The sequence below is a fragment of the Ziziphus jujuba genome, chromosome 11, assembly GCF_031755915.1.
Source record: "Ziziphus jujuba cultivar Dongzao chromosome 11, ASM3175591v1".
Taxonomy (NCBI): domain Eukaryota; kingdom Viridiplantae; phylum Streptophyta; class Magnoliopsida; order Rosales; family Rhamnaceae; genus Ziziphus; species Ziziphus jujuba.
This window is the reverse complement of record NC_083389.1, coordinates 14,848,399-14,860,158: the sequence shown is the minus strand read 5'-3', so window position 1 is coordinate 14,860,158 and position 11,760 is coordinate 14,848,399. Positions and strand designations below refer to the sequence as shown.

The window sequence follows — 11,760 nt, the reverse complement described above, 5'->3', positions numbered from 1 at the left end:
CCATGGTTTTTGCATGTTGATTAGCTTCTCGTGGTCCCATTCAGGGGACAAGGAACCCCACTAGATATTATTGCTTCCCAATTTAATATTTCTCCAGATTTTTTTTTTATTAGTATTTTTTGATATTTAATTTCTCTTTTATTAAAATTTTATTTTCGTCACAAAAAAATAAATAAAAACTATAAATGAATTTATAATTATTAGAATTAATTCAGGTCAAGATCATAAAAGATTGATATCTGTGACTGAAAAAGTCTAATAAATATCACAATTCGCAATTGGTCATGTAGATAAATCCACATCGCTCTCTCTCTTTTTAACTGTTTAAACCAATAAATTGAAAATAACCAATATTGTAAAGAAATAATGATAATAAATTGTAAATAATCATCGAAGAACTATAAAGGCAAGCTGGAGATTCTATATTTAATGTGTTTGGTATCGTACACAAACACTTTGAAAGAAGTACTTGATTTTTAATCCAAAATGTTTCAAAATTAATATATATATATATATATATATATTTTTTTTTTGCTTCCCACATATATTAGTAAGGTATACCGATTTGAACATGAGGTAATTTTGTTTTTCTTTTTATATATATGAATTTTACGGTTCAAAATAGATAACAGTTCAGTGAGATTAGCTAGCGAACTGTTTATCTACTATGTTCTCCAGAGAAAAAAGATCAGATAGAAAAACTGTGCGAAATAGTCTGACATAGCACAACAAGTTTTGCAGCTGTATATCAATAAAAAAAAGCTGTAGACAGATAATGAAATACAACTGGTAATATTATTATTGACATGCAAAGAGAAGAGATTACGTAGTTACATGGAGCTTGCTGGACGAAAACAAAAGGGTGAGACAGTTAAAAAAAAAAAAAAAAAAAAAAAAAAAACATGACCTAGTATTCCATCTATGGAAATTTGATACTATCTAAAACCTATTTTTCCAAGTATTTGAAGAAAAAAAAAAAAAAAGGTAAAAAAAACGCAATATAACCCTAACGAAGATCAGAGAGTTTTTTTTTTTTTTTTTTTTTTTTGAAATTATTTATGTACATTATGAGGCTGCTATTTTCTTAAAGTGTCCAAGCCTGTTGTCAGATAAGCTTAAATTGTAAACAGTGTTTTTGTACTCGAACCATGTAAACTCTTTATACAAACTTTCTTGATCATCTTTCATAAGACAAGCCAATGGAGCTATTTTCTCACTCAAAGGTGGTCCTCCAAAGAAAATCATTGACACTCTAGATTTGAAGCCATTTGCCAAAACCCTATGCTTAACACTTTGAAACCTCCCATTAGTCATTACCTGCCAAAAATATCCAACACCAATTTTAGAAATTTCCCTTTTTATTTTCTTCTTTTCGGAAGAAAGTGATAAAAGAGGGAAAAAAAAAAAATAGAGAAACTTTATTTACAAAAGTTAAAAAGTGGAAATGTTGTGAAAAACAGTAAACCTTTAGACACCTAAGGGGGGGAAGGAAAAAAAATATATATATATATTGAAATCTTATCCATGGGAACAGGGGATTTGACAAAGAAAAATTGGAATCATTAGAAAACTTATACCACAAATCAGATTTTTCTTTTTTTCGGTTAATTTAGAAAACAATTTGGGTGTGTACCTGTAAAGAGTCACCAACATTGATAAAAAATGAATCCTGATCAGGTGGAACAGAAATCCAACTCCCATCCCTCACAGAAATTTGGAGACCAGAAGTGTTATTGGATCTTAGAACCGAAATGATTTGTGGGTCAGTGTGCTCTCCAAATCCAATCAAATTTTTATCACTCAAAGCTTGAAGCTCTGGACATGGTGGATAGTGATTCAGCCTGAAAACAGAGTCACTCTGTTCATCCATCAAAAGCTTACTGAACACATTCCTCTCTTGAATCTTCAAGCCTTCTGCCATCAATTCCAGAATCTCACATCCCATTTTCCTCACTGATAATATATAATCATCCAAAGCAAAACTACCAACAACAAAACGCCATTCAGAAAACAATAAAAACAGAAAAAAAAAAAGTGTCTTTTTTTTATTTTTTTATTTTGGTAAACAATTTCTTGTGTGTTTGATTGGATTAAGAAAAATAAAAAACAAACAAACATACCGAAGTTTCTCTTTGTTTCCACCAAGAAGTGATTGAAGCAATTCAGAATTGAATTCCTGATTGGTTGTTAGCATAAGATATTCCACCCAACCAATATCACCTTTCCTTCCAATCTGTTTGTTTCCATATCCAAAAGGGTTTGGAGGACCTGCTTTTTCTTTTTCAGGAAGTGGCAATGAGAAGAATTTTACAGCTTCAGTTTCCAATTTGGTAATAAAATCCATTGGGACACCATGGTTGATTACCTTGAAAAACCCAAATTCTTCACAGGCTTTAACAATTTGGTGTTTGGAATCAGGATTTGAAAGGTCAATCAGAGGGATTCCAGGGAAAAATTTTGTGGATTTGCAGGTTCTAACGAAAGGAAACTGTTCTATAGCTGGTTTGGAATACAAAACCACCATGTTTAGAAATTTTGAGAAGATGGGTTTTGGAAAGAAGTTTATGGATATATGAGAAAAAAATGTATTTGGTTAAAGAAAAGAGAGGAAGTTTGAGCAAAATGGTATTGGGTGCTTGGCTATTTATACGAAGCAGACAGAGAGAAAGAGAAAGAGAGAGAGAGAGAGAGAGAGACAGAGGGACAGAGACAGAGAGACAGAGAGAGAGAGAGAGAGAGCGAGTCGGTAGTTTGACTATTCATTCAATTTAAAAGGGACGAAGAAAATAGAAAGTAGTTTTACTGTTATTTTACTAATGAATGCTGTAATAAGATATTTAGAGGTGTTTTCAATTAAAAATTTGAAGGTTTTTAAAAATGTTTAAAAATTTTGAGATATTTAATTTAGATTTTAAAAGAACTTATACAAATTTAATGATATTCAATTCAGATTTTAATGAATTTTATAAAAATATATTAAAATTCAGATATATTCAATTGAAACTTTATAAAATTCTTTTGAAATCTAATAATATTCAAAAAGTTATTAATTTTAAAAAAATTTAAAAATGATGGATTTTAATAAATTTAAAAGTATTTTAATAGTGAAATTGTGAAAAAAAAATTGTCAATATGAAATTCACCTTTAATTCCAAAAATTTCATTGGATTTTTATAAACTCTTTATGAAATCTATGCAATTTCATTACAATCCATTAAATTACTTGAAATCTATAACTCATTTTAATCCATTAAACTTTAAATTAAATACATCTCTCTTATCATTGAATACATAACGGTATATATATATATATATATGTAAGGTTCATATATTTTAATTTATTGTGACATATTGTGTATTGATTATATATTACTAAATTTATGTAGCATATAATAACATGATGTAACAAACAATTATAATTGGTAAAGTAAACAAAAAATTGATTATATATATTAAAATATTTATTAAATAATACGTATTAAAATATTATTAAATGATATATTTATATAATTTAAATATAAAAAATTAAAATTTTAAGTTAATAAATAAATTAAAAATTATTATATCATCTATTATATCATTTGATAAATATTTTATAACTCTGATATTAATATAAATTTAAATATCTAAAAAAAAGAAAATTTTTACATATTTAAATAGTTATATGAGATTAGAAAAGTTTGTTTGAGGAGTCAGAATTTCAAACCTAAACAAAGGTGTAAAAAATTTAATTTCTTTCAAACCTTCAAATTTATATTATTCAAAAATGAGACTCACTCAAAACTTTCATAGTTTTTTAACATTATAATCATGCTAGAAAATGTGCAAGTCTAGTCATCTGTCATCACCTCCCTCACGAAGTAACAACTATTATCTTCTATTTACCCCCCCCCCCCCCCAAAAAAAAAAAAAAAAAAAAATTATTTTCTTCCACTGCTTCTTTGCGAATAGTCAAATCCATAAGATTCCCTCGATAGTTATCCTTTCTTTTTCATTTTCGTTATTATTATTACTATTATTTTAGTTTCTTTTTTCACTCTGGAAGCAGCTGGCCAATTAGATGTAGAGGAAAAAAATTAAAAAAGACAACTTTTGTAATCATTATGAATGGGAGATTAATGTAGGTTAAATTGTTATAGTGTATGATCAATGAAACAGGGATTTTAGTTGGAAAAATTCATAGAAAGGTTGGAAAAAAAAAAAAAAGAAAAAAAAAACAGACTGTTTATCTTATTGAGCTTTAAGAGAACTTTTAAATAAATCATAATATTGTGTGTTGAAAAAATTGCCATAATACAATGAAAAGTACCAATTTTAAGTTGTTATTAAGTATTCTATTAAAAATTAGTGTTCTGTTATATCTAATCCTCTCCAACCACTCCCCCCCCACCACCACCAACAAGAAAAAAAGAAAAAAAAAAAAAAAAGAGAAAGGAAGTGAAAAAAAGTAAAAAAGAAAAACATGTACATTATATGGTGCTGATATATTTCTAATTAATCACTTTCATAAATAGTCTTTCATTTATAATTTGTTAGAAAGATAGTCTTTAGATTGGATGAAAGAAAACTTTGAGATTATCACCACCTTAATGGAGAAAAGATGTTGTAGTAGATTACTAAAAAGGAAAGATTGGAAAAAGGTGAGGAATTAAGCATGATTAAAACAGGTTTATATATATAAAGACAATACACTTAATTTACCCATTTTACCAAATATTCCATTTATACATAAGAAAAAAATGATTAATTAACAGACAACTAATTAGCCAACCAACGAACGTATAGGAGTCAGGATACTTTTAAAAAACTTTGACTGGATTTTCTACTTTGAAGGATATGATATCGTTTCTAGATAAAAATAATTATTTTAAAAAAAATAAAAAAAGATAAATAAAATGTTAAGCTGATTTGATTGAAAAAGATATCCATCTCGAAGAAGTATGACTATGACAAATTCTAACTACACAAAGATTCCTGGTTTCTCTCTTTCCCTCTCTCCCTCTTTAGGCCTTTTTATTAAAAAAAAATAATAATAATATTTGCTTCAAATGTTGGCATTTATATCCTTGTCCAAAGCTTTGTCATCAAAATTGTTCTTCTTTTTCACCTTCTTTGATCCCTCAAAGCTCCTTTTCTATTTCTTTCTTTCTTTCTTTCTTTTTTCCCCATATACAAAGAACTCATCCTCCACATATTCAAATACATATCTAATAAAATTTATTACAACTTGCGAATATTAATTTCATGTAAAATTTAATTATCCTCGATAAGCTCATGAGATCACATGGTGGTTATGTATGCGTCAAACTGACGTGAAATTCACGTAGGTTGTTGTGTGATATATACTATGTATAAATGTAAGAGAGGTTTGACGAGAGTATATATATATATATATATATTCTATTTGATACAAATATGTGTATATATGTAGGGTGTGAACTTGGTAATTTTTCTTTAGCACTTATGATGGCAGCAAATAACAAGCTAGTGGCTAGGTAAAGAAAGATTTTGATCAAGTTCAAAAAATTCGGCAAAAAAATGATCACAGTGATAATTTTTAGATTTTTAATTCAATTTATCAAAAAAAAAAACTTTATCTCATTTGGCTCATGATAAAATCTTTAGAAAATCAGATTGTATATCAGAACTTTTCATCTATCAATTTAATGTCATTAATGGTGTTAAGATTTGTTTCCTCTTTAAAGGGTAAGACTTCCATCTCCAATATATATATATATAAATAAAAGATTCCTATTAAGTTCACCTTTTTTCACCCACAAAAACTTAGGATGGGACCAATTTGCACAAAATATGAAAGGGAATTGGCCTTGACCCCAATACATTAATGAATAACATTTTCTAGGGGGGGGGGGGGGAATAGTACATAAAATTTAAGGTCAACCAACTATAAAATCTTCAAGGTGGGGACACATATGTCATCATCATCATTATCATTATCATATCATGATGTTGATGATGATGATGATGATGAAGAAAGAAACCCAAGCTAAGAAGAAGGTAGGATACTTTTAGCTAAGACCCAAGGGGAAGGAAGGGAAGGTATAGAGGCACACGTGTTTAAAGAGCAGCCTCCACTTGAATAGTGGAAATTATCAAATTTAGGGGGGTAATGGGCCCACATTGAGACCTTGAAGGGATGACGTGGCTTCATATGGTTCGTAATTAATAGCAGCTCTCAGTGTCGGTCATACATTGTTAAAGTCATGGGTCGACGCCAGCTTGGCCAATCACACCACGCCTTCTCCACGGCTTCCTCTATCACTATTATCCCAATCTTTTTTTCTTTTTCTTTTTTTAAATAAAAAGATTAATTAATTTCCCTACCGATTCCTTTTCTCTCGCTCTATTGTCTTGTCACTCGTGATTGATTGTGGGTCTCACTTCTTCTGTGCACTAACAAAAATATATAATTTAGAAATACATATTTTATTATATATATAAATATTTATATTTCTTTTATAAAATCAGAGATTTTATTAACCAAAAACCGCAGGCCAATAAAAAAAAAAAAAAAAAAGCTTGACTTGTCATGCTGATTTCTATTTCTTATCGTTACAATTATTTTAAAAGTACAGATTATAATGTGTATAGTTTATACATTTCTTTTGCAATGTATGATTCTAGCTTGGTAGGTAGATATTACGTTTTAAAATTTTAAAAATATCATAACGGTTTAATTAGTAATATATATGTATATATATATATATATAAATCTCTCTAATTGCTCTACTTCACTTATAAAATGTAATTAATTTTTAAAGGGACAAGTAGTTACTTAATATATATAAAATTATATATATCTCAATCTTAAGAAAATTATAACTAATAATTATGAACCCAACAACCAATTTAATATTCCAGAAATTTCAAACATCTTTTTTTTCCCCTTCAGATTGATTGATCACTAGCTAGAGTTCCAATAGTTTGCAAAATATAAAACAGTAATATATACATATGGTGTTTTTGAGAGTTTGAATGGGGTTCAATTTTATTGCAAGTTGAAGTACTTGTATTATTGCACGACCAATTGAGCAAAACAAAGATGATAACGTGGCCGTGGACCGTAACAAAAATAATACATGTTTGGTGTGTGACGAATTGATTAGAACATCATAAATTAAACATTTGAGATGATCCGTTTTAAAATTGTTTTTTCTTAAGCACATTTAATTTCGAAATTATTTCAAATGAAAGTTTTTTTAGGTTCAATTTTTTGTTTAAAACTTCTTAGAAAGTCATCTAATCTAGAATTATTTTTGTTTCAAAATACTTAATTTTGAAATTCTTTCAAATCCTGAAAATAATTATTTTAAAAAGACTTAGCGTTATGAGAATGACTATTATTATATTTGAATCATCCCTTATCTATAACCGCAAGATATGGGATTGGACATCAAACCTGCCAATGCTCTACAACCCCCCACACTGGTCATCAATAAACCGTGGAAATTATTTTCAACTGAATTAGTGAGAAAAAGATAGTGCATGAACCGCCCTTGTGAGACCTTTCGTGTATATGTCAATTTTAAATGCAATAATATATATATATATAATTAAAAAAATATATATATATATATATACATAAAACCATGCACAGCCCCACGATTTTGGTTAATCGTTTTGGAATCTAAATTGGTCTACATAACATTATTAATGGCCAACCTTGGTCTAAAAAAATAGGGTGTAGCGTCTAAGCTATCTCTATCTCCATCTATATCTCAATTTCAATTTCAATTAATCTCTCTTCTTACCTACTCAAAGACTCTATAACCGGATAATTAATAAAATTAGGGACACTTGTGAAAAAAACTAAATAATTCTTTCCCTTCTCCACCATGGCGTCCCTTCATTCCTTTTTCTTCTTACCTAGCCAAGTTAAAAGGTCAAATTTTACTTATTTGGTTTCAGATTTCTTTTTAGTGTCATAACATATAGAATTGTATATTATGTAAATGGTTCAATGAATGGGGAAAATGCAGTAATATTTTAAGAAAGTAAGAGTCCCCACAAGAAAAGATGATGAGAACTTGTTATATATAATATAGTTTTTTATTATTATTTATTATTATTATTTTTATCTCTAGGTAATGGGTTTTCAAAAACCTGTGCCATATTATTGTACAAAACATCGTGGTACGTAACAAATAAGAAGAGCTTTTCTGGTACAGGTTTCAATAATTTGGGCACAATAACAGCTCATCAATAAGTGGAATGGCGGGCTTAAATTGTGATGTGACATATATTCAAGGGGATCGAAATGAAAAATAATTTTACCTTTGACCAAACGCATATATTGTTATTAATTCATTAGAAGTATCAATTAATTAGGAAGCCAAGAAATCGGCCTCATAACCCTTTCATCTTTTGAACCCACTCATTTCCAAGCCAGAAAAGAAAATGACTCGAGGAATTTGAATGCCCCTCACATCTCTCACACAAAGTTTTCCAATTATTTGCTTACATTTCTCTTTCTAGAATCCATCACATCCTTTATTCCAAATAAGCTCCTTCATTATAGATGCTGCCCTAAAAACTTCACAATTATCACCAAATTTTCCTTAAATTACCATAAAATATGCGGTGAGACCATTTTTCTAATATATAGTTTTTTTTTTTAATGGTAATTCAAAAAAAAAACAAAAAAATAATTCAATGTAGTATCAAATTAAGGGATATCTATAAAGTTTTGTGTTTAAATCTTCAAAATCCTTTTTAACATCCAATTTGGTTAAATTGAGTCTTCAATGTGAAGTGAAGTACATTAAAAAGTGTATATATAATTAATTAGGCTTGCATTAGATTGATTGTTTTACGATTAACATTTTCTTTATAAGCTTTCACATTTTTCGAAGGCTGTTAAGATTAAAAAAATATATATTAATGGCCTCTAATAGTTTATATGAGTTCTTATAAAATTTACTTTGTTATATATAGACCATTAACGAAGTTTTAAATTTCAACACTTAAAATGATCAAATGTTTTTGATAAAAAAAATATTTTGATGATAGAGCACAAGTTCATGACTATATATAACTATTCTCTTAAATTATGATGGAAAAGACAGTGATATTTCAATAAAGCACTATATATAAATAATTGATCTTTTTTTGTATCAATATCACTAATACAATACATATACAAATAATTGATTTTTTTTTTTTGGATCAGTATCACTAATGCATTGGAAAATAATTCTTATAAAGTTAAAACTATATGTGTGTATAGTTGATCTACTTTGTAATAGTTTTAATATTTTAGTATAGTGTAATTTTTATTTAATTTATCTAAAAAAGGAACTCTACAAGCATAAGGAACTCTACAAGCATAAGGAACTCTACAAGCATACATTGATTGGTGACATAAAATATACTTTACCTCTTGTTAGACTAGATATGTGAAAAAATGTCACATCGATTAAATTTAGAATTTTTAAAATGTATATAAAAGACTTGAGTTACTCTTTCTATTGGGTTAACATTTTAGGATGAAACCCTAAATATTAATAAGTGGTATGGAAGTTGCCTCCCAGATAAAACCATGTGTACGCCATCAAATACTGGTGGACTACGAGAAATAAATATAAAGCAAGGATTTGATTTAATTTAATTGTTTAGGTCCTCCAATAAAGATTTTAATTATATAAGAGGTATGAAACTCTCTAGATGATTCAAGGTGGTGGAGTTAAAGTATAGAGATCCTCAAAAATATATATAAAAATCTTAATTTACTTTCTCTGATAATAGAAGGGGCATGAAACTCTTTAGGTGATTCAATAATAGTATAGAGATCCTGAAGGATATAACAAAAGCTTAAGCTGTTTTCTCTTATAAAGATAGTTACTTCCTCTAATCAGGAGTACAGAGTTTGAATGGGGACGAGCAATAAAGCCAGGATTTAATTAAATTATTTAGATGGTAGAAACAAAAAGGAGGAAGAACAACAAAAAGTTGAATAAAGCCATCAAGTCAAAAGCAACTAAAGGGAAAAATCATGAATGGGGTGCCACTGGTTGGTTAACTGTCCTAATAGGAAGTTAATTAGACCAATATTGTCTTTGGCAACATAAGTATGCCAAGAGAAACATCGCACCAAACACCTCATCAATCTAAAAAGTTAAAAATTAAAATTAAAAAAAATTAAAAAATAAAAATAAAAATAGATTCTTTGATCAAGAGTAACATTACAGTTAACATATTTACTAAACCTTATATGTATAAATATCAACTGATGTGATAATATGTTAATAATTTATCATGAAGCCCTTTCTTTTATACCTAGATCTCCACAGTTTTTTAACCATTTGATGTCATGGCATGTTATACGGAGATTTGAATTTTTTTAATCTATTTTCTCTATTTTCGTTTCTCTCTACTTTTCAAATGATGTCACCTCAGTTAAATATGATTAGCAAATAAATAAACTACGTAATAAAAGATAATTACTTTTTAAAAATAAGATAAGATTCTAAATTGGTCTACAATAATAATGGATATAGAAAATAATAAAGATATAAAATCTTCATTCATCATATGGTAACAGAAGATTAGATTTACCACATTGATAATATTGTAGGTAATTAATTGCTTTAGAACTCCAAAAATAAATAAATACATAACCTACCCTTTTTTTTTTTATTTTTTGGTGGTTTTTCATCCACGGTCAGGATAACCTGGGCTGGGATACTTAAAAAAAATTACCATTGCCACCTTGACTACGATCTCAGCCTCCTAAACAAAATTTATGTATGCACGGTTATTATGATTTTCTTCTTCTTTAATTTTCTTCAATTTTTTTTTTCTAAAATAAGATTTTCTTTTTCTTTGTGGTTATTATGATGATAATATTATTAGTTGGTCACATACATTGTGTATTTAGGCATATCATAATATTCTCCCACTCTTTCTCGAAAAACAAAATATTCTCCCACACTTGTGATCAAACTAAAACCATAATTTATAAAAATTGGGCAAAATGAAAATCATATCCAACACGAAGAAGGTCATGTGCACTTCACTAGGCATTTCATCAATATTAATATTCATCTCCTAGAGCACATAGTGGACCAAATACTTGATCTATAATAGACCCATAAAAAGGATATATTTATATGCATGCTCAGTGAATTAGGGACATAGATATAATCGAGTCAAACACAAAATGATAACTTTAAGGTATAGTTTCATCCCTTAAGCCATGTGAAGACCGACCAATAGTAATTGGTCCTTTTTATTTATTACTGTATTTCTATTATCCCCGGCCCTTTTTTACCTGTTACTTTTAGACAATTAGCTTTTTACTCAAATTGACTTATATGTATTACATGTAATAATTTATTTACCAAAAAATATGATAAATAATATAATCACTTTATTGGTTGAAAATTTAAATATAAATAATTAAACTTTTTAAATGAGAAATTCAATTCAATTTAAATTAAAATCTATTAAATTAACTAATAAATTAATGTCACATCATTTAAAATGAATTATATGTCACAAACATTTATTGTCAATCAATGTCTATGATATTATTGATATATAATGGTATATAAAACTTTCCTCTCCCTTGTTTATGGATGAAATCTGATGTTAGAAAAATCTAGTGATATCCCATCCTACCACACAGTGAAAGCTAAACATTTCATTGCGATGGAATTGGAATATATAAACCTGAGTTCACTCTTTTGTCTTTTCCTGTTTTCTTTTTCGCTATTTCAATTTTCAGCATGAATACACTAA

The 11,760-nt window shown here is 28.1% G+C and overlaps 1 protein-coding gene across 1 annotated transcript; it reads right to left on the bottom strand.

Annotated features, from left to right (window-relative positions):
* Positions 1–776: 776 nt before the first annotated feature.
* LOC107432734 (gibberellin 2-beta-dioxygenase 1) lies at positions 777–2,627 on the bottom strand. Its single transcript, XM_016043916.4, has 3 exons — positions 2,121–2,627; positions 1,634–1,982; positions 777–1,317 (listed from the first exon to the last, which is right to left on the bottom strand). The coding sequence occupies exons 1-3, from the start codon at positions 2,522–2,524 to the stop codon at positions 1,066–1,068; spliced, it is 1,005 nt and encodes a 334-aa protein (XP_015899402.2). The 5' UTR covers positions 2,525–2,627; the 3' UTR covers positions 777–1,065.
* Positions 2,628–11,760: the final 9,133 nt, after the last annotated feature.